General features: G+C 49.7%; 2 protein-coding genes across 2 annotated transcripts; both read left to right on the top strand.

The window, feature by feature from the left end:
- The first annotated feature begins 3,768 nt into the window (after positions 1-3,768).
- Positions 3,769-4,851, top strand: LOC109780140 (WAT1-related protein At4g01440-like). Its single transcript, XM_040395575.3, has 3 exons — positions 3,769-4,022; positions 4,137-4,199; positions 4,305-4,851. The coding sequence occupies exons 1-3, from the start codon at positions 3,841-3,843 to the stop codon at positions 4,504-4,506; spliced, it is 447 nt and encodes a 148-aa protein (XP_040251509.2). The 5' UTR covers positions 3,769-3,840; the 3' UTR covers positions 4,507-4,851.
- Positions 4,852-11,623: 6,772 nt separating this feature from the next.
- LOC141026786 (serine/threonine-protein phosphatase 7 long form homolog) lies at positions 11,624-12,457 on the top strand. The gene is made up of 3 exons (XM_073503639.1): positions 11,624-11,815; positions 11,902-12,153; positions 12,233-12,457. Exons 1-3 carry the CDS (start codon positions 11,651-11,653, stop codon positions 12,455-12,457), a joined length of 642 nt encoding a protein of 213 aa, XP_073359740.1. The 5' UTR covers positions 11,624-11,650.
- Positions 12,458-20,573: the final 8,116 nt, after the last annotated feature.

The following is a 20,573-nucleotide window of genomic DNA, read 5'->3' as shown; positions in this document are numbered from 1 at the left end:
TGAGATCATCGTGGAACATGTGGGAGCCAACATGGGTATCCAGATCCCGCTATTGGTTATTGACCAGAGAGTCGTCTCGGTCATGTCTGCATGTCTCCCGAACCCGTAGGGTCTACACACTTAAGGTTCGGTGACGCTAGGGTTGTAGAGATATTAGTATGCGGTAACCCGAAAGTTGTTCGGAGTCTCGGATGAGATCCCGGACGTCACGAGGAGTTCCGGAATGGTCCGGAGGTGAAGAATTGTATATAGGAAGTCCAGTTTCGGCCACCGGGAAAGTTTCGGGGGTCACCGGTATTGTACCGGGACCAACGGAAGGGTCCCGGGGGTCCACCGGGTGGGGCCACCTATCCCGGAGGGCCCCATGGGCTGAAGTGGGAGGGGAACCAGCCCCTGGTGGGCTGGTGCGCCCCCCCTTTGGGCCTCCCCTGCGCCTAGGGTTGGAAACCCTAGGGGTGGGGGCGCCCCCCACTTGGCTTGGGGGGGAAGCCACCCCTTGGCCGCCGCCCCCCTTGGAGATCAGATCTCCTAGGGCCGGCACCCCCAGGAGGCCTATATATATGAAGGGGGAGGGAGGGCAGCCGCACCACAGCCCCTGGTGCCTCCCTCTCCCTCCCGTGACATCTCTCCCTCTCGCTGAGCTTGGCGAAGCCCTGCCGAGATCCCCGCTACTTCCACCACCACGCCGTCGTGCTGCTGGATCTCCATCAACCTCTCCTTCCCCATTGCTGGATCAACAAGGAGGAGACGTCGCTGCTCCGTACGTGTGTTGAACGCGGAGGTGCCGTCCGTTCGGCGCTCGGTCATCGGTGATTTGGATCACGGCGAGTACGACTCCATCAACCCCGTTCACTTGAACGCTTCCGCTCGCGATCTATAAGGGTATGTAGATGCACTCCTCTCTCTCGTTGCTAGATGACTCCATAGATTGATCTTGGTGATGCGTAGAAAAATTTTAATTTCTGCTACGATCCCCAACATGGCGGAGTTGAAGCGTGCAGCTTCCAAATCGAGAGACGGTGCGGCGACGGCCGAGCATGTGTGTCTTCCAAAGAGAGCGACAACGCGACGACGGAGAAGCTTCAAATCGCGCGGAGGAGCGGTGAAAAATTGGTGAACTCGTGCGATTTCGGGGCATGGGGCGGCGGATCCGGAGGCAGTGGGAGTGGGGAGGCTGGGTCTTCCAGCATCGGGGTCTGGTGAGCAGGCGGCATGGAGCGACGGGAGGTAGGGCGTTCTCGCGGTTGGGGTCGGGGGAAGGGGTGGGTGGCAGTTGGGCTTTGCGTGGTGCGGCCGCATTTTACATCTGGCGCGGCCAAGTGATGTATATTTGTATGACTTGGCGGTGCATTTTACATCTGGAGTAAACTCATATGTAATTTTGCATCTACATTATCTGTTGGAGCTACTTTTTTTAGCCTAAGTGATGTATATTTTTGTTAGTTTTAAACTTGCACCACCTATTGGAGATGCTCTCGGCGAGAGCATGAGCGGCTCAACCACGGCAGACCGCGCAAATCGACCACCAAAACTATTGGCAAGCTTTGGAACCATCACAACTCCTCGGCCTAAACCTTGCTAACCCTATTATTTCTTTACACGGGGGCTAAATGCGTTCTTCTGACCTCGAGATCAAATGCTCATGCTGTAAACAAAAAAAATTCACTACGAAAATATTATTTTTTGCCGAGTACAACTGTCTTTGCCAAGTTATCTTTCACGGGTTCTCGGTAACATGGCCTTTGCCAAGTAACTTGTCAAGTAGCACACTCGGCGAACAGTGGGACTCGGTAGAGGACAGCCGTTGTCCAGATCCTTTCGTGGTGGCGGGACAGACGAAGATGCATGGAAAAGATCAATCTCACTAACACAATGCAGCAGAAATGAAGACGTTGATGAAGACATGATAAAATGGCATGATTCCTACATAAATTGTTGTCGAATGTGGATAATGCTGCACAAAGCACTCCCGAAGCATGAAATGAAGCAAAAGCCTCCCGAAATATGTCAGCGAGTCTATTTAAGCAAGTTTCAATTTCTGACGGAGAGAAATACATACTGGATCAAAGGGGCATGAAAAACATGCTAAAATTGCATGATTCTTACATAGAAGTTGTTGTAGGAGGTTAATAGTGCTACACAGAGCACTCCCGACTCATCAACCGAAGGAAAAGCCTCCCAGAATATGTCAACGGGTTTATTAAATCAGGTTTCAGTTTCGGATGAAGAGAAAATCTACAGACTTGATCAAAGGGCACGAAAATTGTGCTAAAATGCATGATTCATGCTTATAAGATGTTGTAGGAGGTGAATATAGTGTTTCGTAGACCAATCCCAAAGTATGAAACATGGCATAGAGGCAATAATAAAGTGTTATTGTATTTCCATGTTCGTAATGTTTATATTTCTGTGCTATAGTTGCCATGGCCAGCCTCAAACATCGCCGCAGCTGTGTCGTCACACACTCGGCCGAGGAAAGTGGGGGGGGGGGGGGGGGGGGGAGCGGACGCATCCACGACCAGCATATCGCTTGCCAGTGACGGGTGGCCCGACCACGTCGGCGCCTCCCATCCCTCCAGGCTCCAGCCAACCTCCCCACCGGACACCCCCTGTGTCGCCCCACCACGGAGGCCGGCGCAGATTCGCGCGAGGCCACTGACGACCGTTGTCCACCGGCAAGGGAGACCATAGCACATTGTTAAAGTAACAAGGATGCTGACAATAATGATAACGCATTGTTGGCAAAACAATGGTGTTGGACAGACCCTACTTCTGAAATACTACGAGATCCAATCGTCACTGTGTTATCATTATTAATTAGTTTATTAGTTTATTACCATATCATGTGTTAACGTATCCTCGTGTCCATACAAGACATTTACTTTGGGGTTGCCAAATATCATTTGTAACTGGTGGTCATAAAGTAACTTTCGGGTATATCAGAAAGTATGACAAGGGACTCATAGTTCGGGGTGTCAAGAGAGAAATATAGAAAGGGATATAAAGAAGAGAGTGAGAGAGACCCGAAACATTTTCTCCCCGAGCGAACTTCCAGGCGGATGAGGGTTTCTCCGCCTCCTACTGGCGCCACCATCGGTTTGCCTCGTCTCCTATGGCCTTATGTCATAATACGGTAAATTAAAAACATCCATAAACCAAAGTTTTAAAAATGTAGACATGTCATGTAAAATGTATGATACAGTACAATATAGTACTATCATGTGAAACCACAGGCGCTGCAGAAAAGAAAGATAACCACATGCGCCGCATATGCCGACCGGTAGTACTACAAGATTAGATGAGGTGGAAAGGCCATGCCACATGCGTTACGAGTACGTACGTCTAGCCCTAGCCGGAGACCATGCAATGCAATGTGTGGACCAAAACGGGAAGATGTAACTGCAACCGAGAGCATCATACCATGTTCAGTTTCTGTTCGTTCTCTCGATGGATCGATCGCAATCTCGGTCATCATGGACACACAATTAAGAGTCGCTAAAGAAAAGAAAAGAAAAGATCTTGTTTGATTACTGCTGCCATTAATGAAAGATCTCCTTCCTATCCTGCATTGCTTGATTACTGTTGCATTGCTTCGCTCTGGCCTCGTGCTCTATATCTCTTCCGAATCCGTCCAGTAGATACTAACTGCTGTGTTCGTCCTCTTCCTATCCTGCCGATCAACAAGTGTAACGCACATGCGCAGCCCAAGCGAAGGCAACCGACCCAGGCTTGCACATATCTTCTTCTTGCTGTTCCAGCGGCCTGCGTGCGTGTGCGTCTTGGTGACTTGGTGTACTCTAATACGTGGTGGTATAGCGCGAGACGAATAGAGAGAGATATATGGGGAGCGGCGGGTTGTTGTTGCCGACCGTGGTGATGCTGTTGCTCAACGTGTTGTCGGCGGTGATGGTGGCGCTGGTCAAGGTGGCCATGGCCGGCGGCCTCGACCCGCTCGTGCTCGTCACGCTGCAGCAGCTCGCCGCCGCCATCTTCCTCGGCCCCATCGCGCATTTCACAGAGGGGTGAGTGAGTCCACACGGCATCCATCCATTTCTATTGAATGAAGCAATATAGTACTACGTTATATGTAGCCTTTCTCTCATCTTCGTGTTGATCGGTCTCATTTCATCCATCAGCAAGTCGAGGCCCAAGATGACGCTCGAGATCTTCGCCTACCTCTTCGTCAGCGCCGCGCTCGGGTACACTCTTTTCCTTCATTGATCAAATCAACAACGGTTGCATCATATACACGTCTTCAACGTTTTTCATTCCTTGTTCGTGTACACGATCTTGCATGGTGGCAGGGCGGCGATGAGGCAGTACATGGTCTTCGTGGGGCTGCGCTACACCACGGCGACCTTCGTCAGCGCCTTCTCCAACATCGCGCCCGTGCTCACCTTCGTGCTCGCCGTCGCCACCCGCTCCGAGTCGCTCCACCTCAGGGCCACCACCGGTGCCGCCAAGCTCGCACTAGTAGAAAAAGAGGCTTCCATACGCCCCCGTTAGTCCCCAAAATAATCGAACCGCGACAAAAGGGGTCTTTAGTCGCGGTTCGGGAGGAGACCCGCGACCAACTATCTGGGCCCAGCGCGCTAGGTCGACAGCTGGCGGACGGGAGGGGCTTTAGTCCCGGTTGGTCTGGCCAACCGGGACTAAAGGTCCCCGAAGGCCTTTAGTCGCGGTTGGCCAGGCCAACCGGGACTAAAGGCCCATCCCTATATATAGGACTCAGCTCACTTCACTTCACTCAGCTCACTTCACAATATTCAGAAGGGGGTGGTGGGTTTGCTTTTGGTTCCTCCTATGCACACAAGGTGTTCGATGAAATGCCCGAGAGCCTGAAACAAACATGATATGAAGTGTCCGAGCCACACTTGAGCTTTCTCATTTATTTTTCCTCCGCGATCGCGGTTAGCAACTTGAACCTTTCATGTGTCATTGATAAAATATGCATGTGTGTAGTTCATTGTTTAATTTGTATTATTTCTAGCTAGTTAGTTTAACAAATGCATGATGGTTAATTATATACTTTATATAATAATAATGCAGATGAATCGGCAATGGATGTACGGTCCCCGACTCTCCGGCGAGTTCACTACGGGTTTGAAAGATTTCCTCGTAGTGGCAAATGCGAACAAGCAGCAAGGTTTTATTATCTGTCTATGTGCTGTCTGTAAGAATCAGAAGGGTTACTCCTCCTCAAGAGACGTTCACATGCACCTGCTTCGGCACGGTTTCATGCGAAGCTATAATTGTTGGACCAAGCATGGAGAAAGAGGGGTTAGAATGGAAGAAGATGAAGAAGGGGATGATATCGATGACAACTATCATGATCATTTCGGTGATACTTTCATGGAGGATGATGCTGAAGGTGGGGAAGGGTTAGGTGAAGGTGAAGAAGAGGCACATGATGAGCCCGCTGATGATCTTGGTCGGACCATTGCTGATGCACGGAGACGCTGCGAAACTGACAAGGATAGGGAGAATTTGGATCGCATGTTAGAGGATCACAAAAAGTCATTGTATCCAGGATGCGATAATAGTCTGAAAAAGCTGGGCTGCACACTGGATTTGCTAAAATGGAAGGCACAGGAAGGTGTAGGTGACTCATCATTTGAAAATTTGCTGAAAATGTTGAAGAATATGTTTCCGAAGAATAACGAGTTGCCCGCCAGTACGTACGAAGCAAAGAAGGTTGTCTGCCCTCTAGGTTTAGAGGTTCTGAAGATACATGCATGCATTAACGACTGCATCCTCTACCGCGGTGAATACGAGAATTTGAATGAATGCCCTGTATGCACTGCATTGCGTTATAAGATCAGAGGCGATGACCCTGGTGACGATGTTGAGGGCGAGAAACCCAGGAAGAGGGTTCCCGCCAAGGTGATGTGGTATGCTCCTATAATACCACGGTTGAAACGTCTGTTCAGGAACAAAAAGCATGCCAAGTTGTTGCGATGGCACAAAGAGGACCGTAAGTCTGACGGGGAGTTGAGACACACCGCTGATGGAACGCAATGGAGAAAGATCGACAGAGTGTTCAAAGATTTTGCAGCTGACGCAAGGAACATAAGATTTGGTCTAAGTACTGATGGCATGAATCCTTTTGGCGAGCAGAGCTCCAGCCATAGCACCTGGCCCGTGACTCTATGCATCTACAACCTTCCTCCTTGGTTGTGCATGAAGCGGAAGTTCATTATGATGCCAGTGCTCATCCAAGGTCCAAAGCAACCCGGGAACGACATCGATGTGTACCTAAGGCCATTAGTTGATGAACTTTTACAGTTGTGGGCCAGACCTGGTGTACGTGTCTGGGATGAGCACAAAGGAGAGGAATTTGACCTACGAGCGTTGCTTTTTGTAACCATCAACGATTGGCCTGCTCTCAGTAACCTTTCGGGATAGACAAATAAGGGATACAATGCATGCACGCACTGCTTACATGAGACTGAAAGTGTACGTTTGGTTAATTGTAAGAAGAACGTGTACCTGGGTCATCGTCGATTTCTTCCCCGAAATCATAACGTAAGAAAGAAAGGCAAGCATTTCAACGGCAAGGCAGATCACTGGCCGAAGCCTGCGGAACGTACTGGTGCTGAGATATTTGATATGGTCAAGGATTTGAAAGTCATCTTTGGAAAGGGTCCTGGCGGACAATCAGTTCCGCGGGGAGTTGACGGGCACGCACCCATGTGGAAGAAGAAATCTATATTTCGGGAGCTAGAATATTGGAAAGTCCTAGATGTCCGCTCTGCAATCGACGTGATGCATGTTACGAAGAATATTTGCGTGAACCTGCTAAGCTTCTTGGGCATGTATGGGAAGACAAATGATACAAAGGAAGCACGGCAGGACCAGCAACTTTTGAAAGACCCAGATGACCGGCATCCGGAATGGTTTCAAGGTCGTGCCAGCTACGCTCTTACCAAAGAAGAGAAGGTCATTTTTTTTGAATGCCTGAGCAGTATGAAGGTCCCGTCTGGCTTCTCGTCGAATATAAAGGGAATAATAAACATGGCGGAGAAAAAGTTCCAAAACCTGAAGTCTCACGACTGCCACGTGATTATGACGCAATTGCTTCCGATTGCTTTGAGGGGGCTCCTACTGGAAAATGTTCGAGTAGCCATTGTGAAGCTATGTGCATTCCTCAATGCAATCTCTCAGAAGGTAATCAATCCAGAAGATCTACCACGGTTACAGAACGATGTGGTCCAATGCCTTGTCAGTTTCGAGTTGGTGTTCCCACCATCCTTCTTCGATATTATGACGCACCTCCTGCTCCACCTAGTCGAAGAGATTTCCATTCTCGGTCCTGTATTTCTACACAATATGTTCCCCTTTGAGAGGTTCATGGGAGTATTAAAGAAATATGTTCGTAACCATGCTAGGCCAGAAGGAAGCATCCTCAAGGGCTATGGAAATGAGGAGGTAATTGAGTTCTGTATTGACTATGTTCCTGACCTTAAGCCGATTGGTATTCCTCAATCGCGGCATGAGGGGAGACTAAGGGAAAAGGCACGATCGGAAGGAAATCAACGATATGTATGGACGGTCATTCTATGACTGAAGCACACCACACAGTTCTGCAAAATTCCAGCTTGGTGGCTCCGTTCTTCGAGCAACACAAGAATATTTTACGCTCGGACAACCCGGGGAAGCCTGAATCCTGGATTAGAAAGGCCCACATGGAGACTTTCGGCAGTTGGTTGCGAAAACATTTAATGAATGACAATGATGTTGGAGATCAGTTGTACATGTTGGCCAAGAAACCATCTTCGACTATAACGATTTTCCAAGGGTACGAGATAAATGGGAATACATTTTACACCATCGCCCAAGATAAAAAGAGCACCAACCAAAACAGTGGTGTCCGCTTTGATGCAGCAACCGAGAATGGGCAAAAGGTCACATATTATGGTTACATAGAGGAGATATGGGAACTTGACTATGGACCCTCCTTTAAGGTCCCTTTGTTCCGGTGCAAATGGTTCAAGCTAACAGGAGGTGGGGTAAAGGTGGACGAGCAATACGGAATGACAATGGTGGATTTCAACAATCTTGGTTACCTTGACGAACCATTCGGCCTTGCCAAAGATGTCGCTCAGGTTTTTTATTTGAAGGACATGAGTAGCAAACCGAGGAAACGGAAAGATAAAAAAACGATCAGTACATCATGCGATGATCCAAAGCGCCACATTGTTCTTTCAGGGAAAAGAAACATCGTGGGAGTGGAGGACAAGACAGACATGTCAGAAGATTATAATATGTTTGGTGAAATTCCGCCCTTCAAAGTGAACACTGACCCAAGCATTAAGTTAAATGATGAGGATGCTCCATGGATACGGCACAATCGTAAGCAAGCAGGACACAAGGGAAGAATTGATGTGTAATAATTTATTGTACCAAACTTTGTTGAATGGATCATGTGAATTAAAACGTACGATGGCGAATCCGGATGATTTGTATTTGGTCGATGAACTGAATGATGTATCAAACCTTCAAGGGATCGATGAACTGAATTTTTTGATATATTATATGTATTTTTAAGATTTTAAAATAAATTAGTTTTATTTTTCTGATTTTTTTGATATATTATTTGTATTTTTAAGATTTTAAAATGAATTAGTTTTATTTTTCTGATTTTTTTGATATATAATTGTATTTTTAAGATTTTAAAATGAATTAGTTTTATTTTTCTGATTTTTTTGATATATTATTTGTATTTTCAAGATTTTAAAATGAATTAGTTTTATTTTTCTGATTTTTTTATATATTATTTGTATTTTTAAGATTTTAAAATGAATTAGTTTTATTTTTCTGATTTTTTGATATATAATTGTATTTTTAAGATTTTAAAATGAATTAGTTTTATTTTTTGAAAAGTATATGAAAAAGGACCTTTAGTCGCGGTTCGTGACACGAACCGCGACTAAAGGCTCTTTCCGCGCGGGAACGAAAGCGGCGCGAAATACCCTTTAGTCCCGGTTGGGGAGGCGGACCGCGACTAAAGGGTACCTTTAGTCGCGGTTGGTGTCCCCAACCGGGACTAAAGGGTACCTTTAGTCGCGGTTGGCGTCCTCAACCGGGACTAATGCTTTTCCTATATAAGTGTGGCACTTAGGATTTTTCCACATTCTCCCCCGACGCTTCGACGCCGCCAGGCTGCTCCTCGTCGCTGTCGCCGTTGCCGCGCCCTGCCCCGTCGCCGCCCGCTCCTCCTCGCCGTCGCCAACGCCTCCCCGACCTCGCCGTCGTCAACGCCTCCCCGACCTCGCCCTGCCCCAGTGAGCTCCGACGCCCTGCCCCAGTGAGCTCCGACGCCCTGCCCCGTCGCCGCCCGCTCCTCCTCGCCGTCGCCAACGCCCGCCGCTGCCCCTGCCCCTGCCGCCGCCGCCTACCTCCCGCCGCTGCCCCTGCCCCTGCCGCCGCCTGCCTCCCGCCGCCCGCCTGCCTCCCGCCGCCGTCCTCAAACAAAGAAAAGGAAGAACAAAAGGAAGAAGAAAAGAAAAAAGAAAAGAAAATAAGAAAAGGAAAAAGAAAATAAGAAAAGGAAAAACAGAATAAGAAAAGGAAAAAGAAAATAAGAAAAGGAAGAAGAAAAGGAAGAAGAAAAGGAAGAAGGAAGAAGAAAAGGAAGAAGAAAAGGAAGAAGAAAAGGAAAAAGAAAAGGAAAAAGAAAATAAGAAAAGGAAAAAGAAAATAAGAAAAGGAAAAAGAAAATAAGAAAAGGAAAAATAGAATAAGAAAAGGAAAAAGAAAATAAGAAAAGGAAGAAGAAAAGGAAGAAGGAAGAAGAAAAGGAAGAAGAAAAGGAAAAAGAAAAGGAAGAAGAAAAGGAAGAAGGAAGAAGAAAAGGAAGAAGAAAAGGAAGAAGAAAAGGAAGAAGGAAGAAGAAAAGGAAGAAGAAAAGGAAGAAGAAAAGGAAAAACAAAATAAGAAAAGGAAAAAGAAAAGAAAAAAGAAAAGGAAAAACAAAATACTTGGCAGTGCTAAACAAAAACTTCTATGCAAATTAGTGCTCAATAATCTTATTTTTTAATTCCTCCTCCTCTATGTCCCCTTAATCTTATTTTTTAATTCCTTTATACTTAAAGAAGTTTTACTACATGCAGGAGTGACATATGGCGGACGATAGAGCCGAGCCGCTTAGGGATCCGGAGGCTGAACGTTATTTAATGGGCATCATCAACAACGAGATTCCTTATGTGCCGGGCTCAGAATATGAGCAAGAAGAGGATGTAGTCTCTTCTTTTCTGAACCTTGACGGTGGAACAGACATTGTCGATGATCAAGAAGGTGAAGGAACGGACATTGTCGACGGAGGTCAACCGTCAACAAACGACGATCTCGAATTGCAAGTAGCAACCACCTCCGGCGAGGTATATATATACATTGAGCCTCTCGTGATACAAACTTACTGAAATGTGAATACATATGTATTAACGCGCGCGACTCTCTTTCTTTTTTTAGCCCTCGGCCGGATCGAGTACGACAAAGCGTGGCAAATCCAAGGCGATGAAAACAGGAGAAACATATGCCATTGAGTTTGTCAGTGAAACCGGCAAGCTCCTACAGCACACCTCAAAGTTTATCAACCAATGCGGAGTCGTTGTTAGAGACAACGTCCCAATCACCGTCCAGGAATGGAAGGAGCCAAAGAAGGCACGTCTTGGTTTCAGTTTTGTCGACAAGAGAACGAAAAAGGATTGCTGGAGAAAGCTTATGGAACATTTCATTCTACCTCCGGAATACAACAAAGTCGATGAATTCGGTAACGAGGTTCCGGTTGGACGTGAGAGGAGGAGGCTAGTTAAAGAGTTCGCTCTTCAGAAGATGGGCGAAGCATTCCGGAACTTCAAGAAAAATTTAACCCGTGACTATGTCAACAAGGGCAAGACTCCGGATTTCAATGGACAACATGAGAAACTGAAAGATGATTGGTCAGAATTTGTGAGGCAAAAGCAATCGGAGCATTTCAAGGAAATATCAAAAAAAAAATAAGGATAATGCGAGTAAGAAAAAGTTCCATCATATGATGGTTTGGCTTCTCGATGATCATTGGGACAAACAACACCGGTCGTACGCTATGTCGATGGAGCAGCGGGTAATACTGAAAGTGGCCGGTGTTATGAATTTCGTATTTTTTTCAAACACAAATGCCCCATATGTAATGTTATGATTTGTTTGTTTGTAGGAGCTTGCACCTCTGAAGCTTCGGTCTCACGGGATCAGCCTTGGATGGATGCGCTATGATGAGCGGTACACACCGTATGTAAGGGAGGTAGGACTTCTCCCTTTCATTCAGTTGGTCCGCCGGTCGACGCCACCCAACAATGCTGCAACACTCACCGCGCTTATTGATCATTGGAGGCCGGAGACACACACTTTCCATCTTCGGACCGGGGAGATGACCGTGACGCTGCAGGATATTGCTATGATCACCGGTCTTCCTATCGATGGCAATCCTTTATGTATGAACACCGATTCTGATGGGTGGCGCGCGCAGATGCATGCCCTTATCGGTATGATTCCTCCGGAGCCTCGGGAACCAGAAGCAGAAGATAAGAAGAAGGAAAGAGTCGCAGCGGGCGCTACTTTCACGTAGATATCATCAAACTTCAGTACTTGCCCTGAGGATGCTAATGAGGACATGGTGAAGACATATGCTCGTGTCTACATGTGGTACGTGATATCCAGGACAATGTTTGCTGATGGCACAGGCAAGAATGCTCCATGGATGTGGCTGAAGGCGTTGACCGTCTTCGATAGCAAATGGAGTTGGGGTTCGGCGACACTGGCTTACTTGTATCGACAGGTATGAAGTTGTTTCCTTTTCACTTAATTGATACGTTATCAATGCGCTCTTGCGGCAAATTTGACCATGTTCTCTTTTATGTGCAGTTGGACGAAGCCTGTTGTAGGCACACTGGAGGTATTGGTGGTTGTCTGCTCGCACTTTCCATATGGAGCTGGGAGCGTTTGCCGGTTGGACGACCGAAGACCGTGAAGTACGAGGATTGGGATGATAAAGACGACCCACTACGGCTCCCCACTTGGGCTTACAAGTGGGATGTGTTAAATGAGACGACGGATGATCCCTCGGTAATGTACAAGTTGTACAAGAGCGAGCTGGACGCGATCACGCCTGAGCAGGTGAACCGCCATTGCATAAGTGATTATCATGCTTGTATCGTAACTCGATATCAATTTTGCATTCAATCCCATTTTGCAGGTGGAATGGGAGCCGTATGGAAAAGGAGAGAGTTTTGGTAACCCTATAGAGTTCAGGCTGAATCCGATGTGCACTAGGGATAGGGATCTCTGGCATATGTGGTGCCCACTGATATGCAACTGGGCGGTTGAGCTTCACCTGCCACATCGGGTGTTCCGCCAGTTTGGTTTGTTCCAGCCACACCCGCCGGAGTGGGAGGACACGGACAAGTTGCTACACACGTAAGATATAATTAACCTTGAGCACTTAGCAGCTTCTCGACGGTTTCGATGATGCTAATATTCTGTTTCTAACTTGCAGGTTGGATAGTAAAAAGCAGCGGAAGATCAAGGATTGGGCCAAGCATCACAGGAAGTATGTCGTTCAGTTCGCTCTTAGTGTGGAGCAAGCAAGGGCTGGAAAACGAGCCCAGCTTCATGAGCACTGCCCGATCGCGTTCAACAACTATCTCACATGGTTTCTTGCAAGTACCCGCGTGGAGGTATGCCAGCCGGCGTATGCTGAGGAGATTCTGGAAGAACCCACCGTTTTTGATGAGGTAGCCCAGCACCAGTACAAAGCATTAGTCAGGAAAGGCAACTCAGTGATCCCTTCAGCTCCAATGATGAACTTTATGGTTAGCCCTTTTTGCTTCTCCATTCGCACTATTCACATCTTCGCTTGCCTAACACTTTGATACCATTTCTGTTCATAGCGTGCCCAGATCAAGAAAGCAGCTGATGAGACCGAGACTATTCTGGAAACAACCCTGGCTGGCAAAAGCGATGGGGAAGGTGCACTTCGAGCATTCATTAAGGTTCACATCTCCTTCAAACTAGCACTTAACATTTGTTGCTACGTTCCATGTCTCATTCAATTGTACATGTTGCAACGCCAGGGCCAAAAGTTAAGGCGGCTATCAAACCTTTTCGGTTGTCGTGACCCCGAGTATGTATCACCAGAACGGTCTAGGTCGGCGACACCATCAGATCCCGCTTCGGGGCAGGGCCATGGTGAACCTTTCGAGGATGAGGACGTGGGTGTGGTCACCCAAGAGGTATGTCACGACGATATATATCCATTTGTTGATGCATTGCTAACTATATCCTCACACACGGTGTTTCCATATCTTCTGTTGATGCATAGGTTGCTGATGATATGACCGTGGGGAGGTACCAGGCTCGGTCTGCATACGAGTTGAAGCCTAGGACGGGAATCAACAAGTACACACCTGAAGACTTCACCCAAAGAGGCAAAAGGACGGTCGGCACCTCGCGGATGGCGGCTTTGGATGACTATGTAGATGACGTGGACGAACCGGAGCCGGAGCCGGAGCCGGAGCGGGTTCCTCTTCCTAGGAAGGTGAAGAAGATAAGCGTCAAGAGGGGGGGAGGAGCCAGCAAGCGTGGAAAGCACTAGTCATCGTCATTTTTTATAATGTTGAACTTAGAGTGGAATTTGTTATGTCGTTGAACTTGGAGTGGTCGTACCTATTAGTAATGTGGAATTTGTTATGTCGTTGAACTTGGAGTGGTGGTAGCTCTATGTTAAACTTGAACTTATTGTGATGGTCCTTTCTAAGAAATGATGTCTGTGGTGAACCCTTTTTGAACCTTAATGTTTATTATACGAATTGTTGAACTGTGGCTGAAAATGACCCAGTAGAGGGGGGGAGGCACAGAAGGTAGGCCTCCAGTTTGAGGCAAAAAATTTGCTAAGTGTTTGTGCAGCGCCTAGCTCGGGGGCGCCACACTATACTGTGCAACGCCTAGCTGCCAGGCGCTGCACAGTAGAGTGTGGCGCCTCCAGGCTAGGCGCTGCATAGGTCTGTAACTTGCCATACCTTCTGTTGCTGTCTGGATAGCTACAGACCTGTGCAGCGCCTAGCCTGGAGGCGCCACACTCTACTGTGCAACACCTAGCCGGCAGGCGCTGCACTGTAGAGTGTGGCGCCTCCAGGCTAGGCGCTGCATAGGTCTGTAGCTATCCAGAAAGCCACAGAAGGTAGGCCTCTAGTTTGAGGCAAAAAATTCGCTAAGTGTTTGTGCAGCGCCTACCTCGGGGGCGCCACACTATACTGTGCAACGCCTAGCTGCCAGGCGCTGCACTGTAGAGTGTGGCGCCTCCAGGCTAGGCGCTGCACAGGTCTGTAACTTGCCATACCTTCTGTTGCTGTCTGCATAGCTACAGACCTGTGCAGCGCCTAGCCTGGAGGCGCCACACTCTACTGTGCAACGCCTAGCCGGCAGGCGCTGCACTGTAGAGTGTGGCGCCTCCGGGCTAGGCGCTGCACAGGTCTGTAGCTATCCAGAGAGCCACAGAAGGTAGGCCTCCAGTTTGAGGCAAAAAATTCGCTAAGTGTTTGTGCAGCGCCTAGCTCTGGGGCGCCACACTATACTGTGCAACGCCTAGCGGCCAGGCGCTGCACTGTAGAGTGTGGCGCCTCCAGGCTAGGCGCTGCACAGGTCTGTAACTTGCCATACCTTATGTTGCTGTCTGCATAGCTACAGACCTATGCAACGCCTAGCCTGGAGGCGCCACAGTATACTGTGCAACGCCTAGCTGTCAGGCGCTGCACAGTAGAGTGTGGCTCCTCCGGGCTAGGCGCTGCACAGGTCTGTAACTTGCCATACCTTCTGTTGCTGTCTGGATAGCTACAGACCTGTGCAGCGCCTAGCCTGGAGGCGCCACACTCTACTGTGCAACGCCTAGCCGGCAGGCGCTGCACTGTAGAGTGTGGCGCCTCCAGGCTAGGCGCTGCATAGGTCTGTAGCTATCCAGAAAGCCACAGAAGGTAGGCCTCCAGTTTGAGGCAAAAAATTCGCTAAGTGTTTGTGCAGCGCCTACCTCGGGGGCGCCACACTATACTGTGCAACGCCTAGCTGCCAGGCGCTGCACTGTAGAGTGTGGCGCCTCCAGGCTAGGCGCTGCACAGGTCTGTAACTTGCCATACCTTCTGTTGCTGTCTGCATAGCTACAGACCTGTGCAGCGCCTAGCCTGGAGGCGCCACACTCTACTGTGCAACGCCTAGCCGGCAGGCGCTGCACTGTAGAGTGTGGCGCCTCCGGGCTAGGCGCTGCACAGGTCTGTAGCTATCCAGAGAGCCACAGAAGGTAGGCCTCCAGTTTGAGGCAAAAAATTCGCTAAGTGTTTGTGCAGCGCCTAGCTCTGGGGCGCCACACTATACTGTGCAACGCCTAGCGGCCAGGCGCTGCACTGTAGAGTGTGGCGCCTCCAGGCTAGGCGCTGCACAGGTCTGTAACTTGCCATACCTTATGTTGCTGTCTGCATAGCTACAGACCTATGCAACGCCTAGCCTGGAGGCGCCACAGTATACTGTGCAACGCCTAGCTGTCAGGCGCTGCACAGTAGAGTGTGGCTCCTCCGGGCTAGGCGCTGCACAGGTCTGTAACTTGCCATACCTTCTGTTGCTGTCTGCATAGCTACAGACCTGTGCAGCGCCTAGCCTGGAGGCGCCACACTCTACTGTGCAACGCCTAGCCGGCAGGCGCTGCACTGTAGAGTGTGGCGCCTCCAGGCTAGGCGCTGCATAGGTCTGTAGCTATCCAGAAAGCCACAGAAGGTAGGCCTCCAGTTTGAGGCAAAAAATTCGCTAAGTGTTTGTGCAGCGCCTACCTCGGGGGCGCCACACTATACTGTGCAACGCCTAGCTGCCAGGCGCTGCACTGTAGAGTGTGGCGCCTCCAGGCTAGGCGCTGCACAGGTCTGTAACTTGCCATACCTTCTGTTGCTGTCTGCATAGCTACAGACCTGTGCAGCGCCTAGCCTGGAGGCGCCACACTCTACTGTGCAACGCCTAGCCGGCAGGCGCTGCACTGTAGAGTGTGGCGCCTCCGGGCTAGGCGCTGCACAGGTCTGTAGCTATCCAGAGAGCCACAGAAGGTAGGCCTCCAGTTTGAGGCAAAAAATTCGCTAAGTGTTTGTGCAGCGCCTAGCTCTGGGGCGCCACACTATACTGTGCAACGCCTAGCGGCCAGGCGCTGCACTGTAGAGTGTGGCGCCTCCAGGCTAGGCGCTGCATAGGTCTGTAACTTGCCATACCTTATGTTGCTGTCTGCATAGCTACAGACCTATGCAACGCCTAGCCTGGAGGCGCCACAGTATACTGTGCAACGCCTAGCTGTCAGGCGCTGCACAGTAGAGTGTGGCTCCTCCGGGCTAGGCGCTGCACAGGTCTGTAACTTGCCATACCTTCTGTTGCTGTCTGGATAGCTACAGACCTGTGCAGCGCCTAGCCTGGAGGCGCCACACTCTACTGTGCAACGCCTAGCCGGCAGGCGCTGCACTGTAGAGTGTGGCGCCTCCAGGCTAGGCGCTGCATAGGTCTGTAGCTATCCAGAAAGCCACAGAAGATAGGCCTCCAGTTTGAGGCAAAAAATTCGCTAAGTGTTTGTGCAGCGCCTACCTCGGGGGCGCCACACTATACTGTGCAACGCCTAGCTGCCAGGCGCTGCACTGTAGAGTGTGGCGCCTCCAGGCTAGGCGCTGCACAGGTCTGTAACTTGCCATACCTTCTGTTGCTGTCTGCATAGCTACAGACCTGTGCAGCGCCTAGCCTGGAGGCGCCACACTCTACTGTGCAACGCCTAGCCGGCAGGCGCTGCACTGTAGAGTGTGGCGCCTCCGGGCTAGGCGCTGCACAGGTCTGTAGCTATCCAGAGAGCCACAGAAGGTAGGCCTCCAGTTTGAGGCAAAAAATTCGCTAAGTGTTTGTGCAGCGCCTAGCTCTGGGGCGCCACACTATACTGTGCAACGCCTAGCGGCCAGGCGCTGCACTGTAGAGTGTGGCGCCTCCAGGCTAGGCGCTGCACAGGTCTGTAACTTGCCATACCTTATGTTGCTGTCTGCATAGCTACAGACCTATGCAACGCCTAGCCTGGAGGCGCCACAGTATACTGTGCAACGCCTAGCTGTCAGGCGCTGCACAGTAGAGTGTGGCTCCTCCGGGCTAGGCGCTGCACAGGTCTGTAACTTGCCATACCTTCTGTTGCTGTCTGGATAGCTACAGACCTGTGCAGCGCCTAGCCTGGAGGCGCCACACTCTACTGTGCAACGCCTAGCCGGCAGGCGCTGCACTGTAGAGTGTGGCGCCTCCAGGCTAGGCGCTGCATAGGTCTGTAGCTATCCAGAAAGCCACAGAAGGTAGGCCTCCAGTTTGAGGCAAAAAATTCGCTAAGTGTTTGTGCAGCGCCTACCTCGGGGGCGCCACACTATACTGTGCAACGCCTAGCTGCCAGGCGCTGCACTGTAGAGTGTGGCGCCTCCAGGCTAGGCGCTGCACAGGTCTGTAACTTGCCATACCTTCTGTTGCTGTCTGCATAGCTACAGACCTGTGCAGCGCCTAGCCTGGAGGCGCCACACTCTACTGTGCAACGCCTAGCCGGCAGGCGCTGCACTGTAGAGTGTGGCGCCTCCGGGCTAGGCGCTGCACAGGTCTGTAGCTATCCAGAGAGCCACAGAAGGTAGGCCTCCAGTTTGAGGCAAAAAATTCGCTAAGTGTTTGTGCAGCGCCTAGCTCTGGGGCGCCACACTATACTGTGCAACGCCTAGCGGCCAGGCGCTGCACTGTAGAGTGTGGCGCCTCCAGGCTAGGCGCTGCACAGGTCTGTAACTTGCCATACCTTATGTTGCTGTCTGCATAGCTACAGACCTATGCAACGCCTAGCCTGGAGGCGCCACAGTATACTGTGCAACGCCTAGCTGTCAGGCGCTGCACAGTAGAGTGTGGCTCCTCCGGGCTAGGCGCTGCACAGGTCTGTAACTTGCCATACCTTCTGTTGCTGTCTGGATAGCTACAGACCTGTGCAGCGCCTAGCCTGGAGGCGCCACACTCTACAGTGCAGCGCCTGCCGGCAGGCGCTGCACTGTAGAGTGTGGCGCCTCCAGGCTAGGCGCTGCACAGGTCTGTAGCTATCCAGAGAGCCACAGAAGGTAGGCCTCCAGTTTGAGGCAAAAAATTCGCTAAGTGTTTGTGCAGCGCCTAGCTCGGGGGCGCCACACTATACCGTGCAACGCCTAGCGGCCAGGCGCTGCACTGTAGAGTGTGGCGCCTCCAGGCTAGGCGCTGCACAGGTCTGTAACTTGCCATACCTTCTGTTGTTGTCTGGATAGCTACAGACCTGTGCAGCGCCTAGCAGCTAGGCGCCACACGGCAGATTGCAGCGCCCATATGCTAGGCGTTGCACTTGGACTTAGTGAATTTTTTAGCATATTCAAACATAGTAAGTAACAACTGTAGATTGCAGCGCCCAGATGTGAAGTAGGATTGATACGTAGCAAGCAAACAATTGTGAAAAGAACATATGCACGAAGTACTTCACGACACATACTAGTTCATAACACATAGTACTTCACGACACATAGTAGTTCTTACAACCAAATCGAGGAGGAGACATAGTAGTTCACCGCACATAGTAGTTCTTACAACCAAATCGAGGAGGAGACATAGTAGTTCACGGCACATAGTAGTTCACAACCAAATCGAAGAGGAGACATAGTAGTTCACAACCAAATCGAAGAGGATGACATAGCTCTATTGCGTAGAGCAAGGCCCCTTTCCCTTCTTCTTCTTCCTCTCTTCTTCCTCTTCCTCCTCCCTTTTTCTTATGAGGTGAGCCTCCTTAACCACCCTCTCCATGAATATCTGATTGTCCCTCTCTTCTTTTTCAGCTGCAATTGCCCAAAGCTTCATGGTTCTTTCTTCAAAATCCTGTTGACGCTTCTTCTGTGCCTCCTCAACTTTCCTCATCAACGCTTGCTCCCTAGCGCGCATCGCATTTGCCGCAGACTGTTTTCGCTTCCTCTCCTTCTCAAGCTCCTCTTCCTTCTTCTTCTTTAGCTTGGCTGCATCCTCCACTCTAAGCTTCTTCGCAGCCTTCTCCCACCATCCCGCCATCTCATCTTCGCCATCCTCCTTCATCGTTGGTTTGTTGGGTTGGGAAGCCGCCATACCTACAATGAGTGAAACATAATGGTTAGTAAGGACAATAAGAAAAAATGGAAGCACATATGAAAAAGAAGAACATATGAAAAAACAAGAACATATGATACATTATAGTTAGTGAGGAACATACGGAAACGGTCCATCTAGGTATCCAAACATTCCTCTATAACGAACTTGCCCTTGTCCATCACTGTAGGGGAACGTAGCAGAAATTCAAAATTTTCTACGCATCACCAAGATCAATCTATGGAGTAATCTAGCACCGAGGGGAAGGGGAGTGCATCTACATACCATTGTAGATCGCGATGCGGAAGCGTTGCAAGAACGCGGATGAAGGAGTCGTACTCGTAGCGATTCAGATCGCGGTTGATTCCGATCTAAGCGCCGAACCACGGCACCTCCGCGTTCAACACACGTGCAGCCCGGTGACGTCTCCCACGCCTTGATCCAGCAAGGAGAGAGGGAGAGGTTGGGGAAGACTCCGTCCAGCAGCAGCACAACGGCATGGTGGTGATGGAGGAGCGCGGTACTCCAGCAAGGCTTTGCCAAGCACTACGAGAGACGAGGAGGGAGGGAGGTAAGGCTGCGCCAAGAGGGAGAGCAAATCATGTGTTGGGCAGCCCCCATACCTCAAGTATATATAGGGGAAGAGGAGGGGCTGCGCCCCCACCTAGGGTTCCCTCCCCAGGGGTGGCGGCACCCCCAGATCCCATCTGGGTGGCGGCCAAGGGGGAGAGAGGGGGGGCGCACCTAGGGTGGGCCTTAGGGCCCATCTGCTCCTAGGGTTTGCCCCCTCTCCTCTTGAGGGCGCCTAGTGGTAAAGAGACATCATGGTATGCACCATATCCAATAGGGTGCAGTTATGATGTTCGGACACACCATCACATTGTGGTGTTCCAGGCGGTATTAATTGTGAAACACTTTCCGCAATGTCTTAATTGTGTGCCAAACTCGTAACTCAGATATCTCTATGATCATATCATAGACATTTTATCCTCTTGTCACGACGATCTTCAACTTCACTCTGAAATTACTTGAACCTTTCAATAATTCAGACTTGTGTTTCATCAAGTAAATATTCTCAGCATCTACTCAAATCATCTGTGAAGTAAGAACATATCGATATCCACTGCGTGCCTCAGCACTCATTGGACTGCACACATCAAATGTATTACTTCCAACAAGTTGCTTTCTTGTTCCATCTTACTGAAAACGAGGCCTTTCAGTCATCTTGCCCATGTGGTATGATTTGCATGTCTCAAGTGATTCAAAATCAAGTGAGTCCAAACGATCCATCTGCATGGAGTTTCTTCATGCATATATACCAATAGACATGGTTCGCACGTCTCAATCTTTTCAAAAACGAGTGAGTCCAAAGATCCATCTACATGGAGCTT

This window comes from Aegilops tauschii, chromosome 7 (assembly GCF_002575655.3).
Source record: "Aegilops tauschii subsp. strangulata cultivar AL8/78 chromosome 7, Aet v6.0, whole genome shotgun sequence".
Lineage (NCBI taxonomy): Eukaryota > Viridiplantae > Streptophyta > Magnoliopsida > Poales > Poaceae > Aegilops > Aegilops tauschii.
This window is presented reverse-complemented; position numbering and strand designations above follow the sequence as displayed.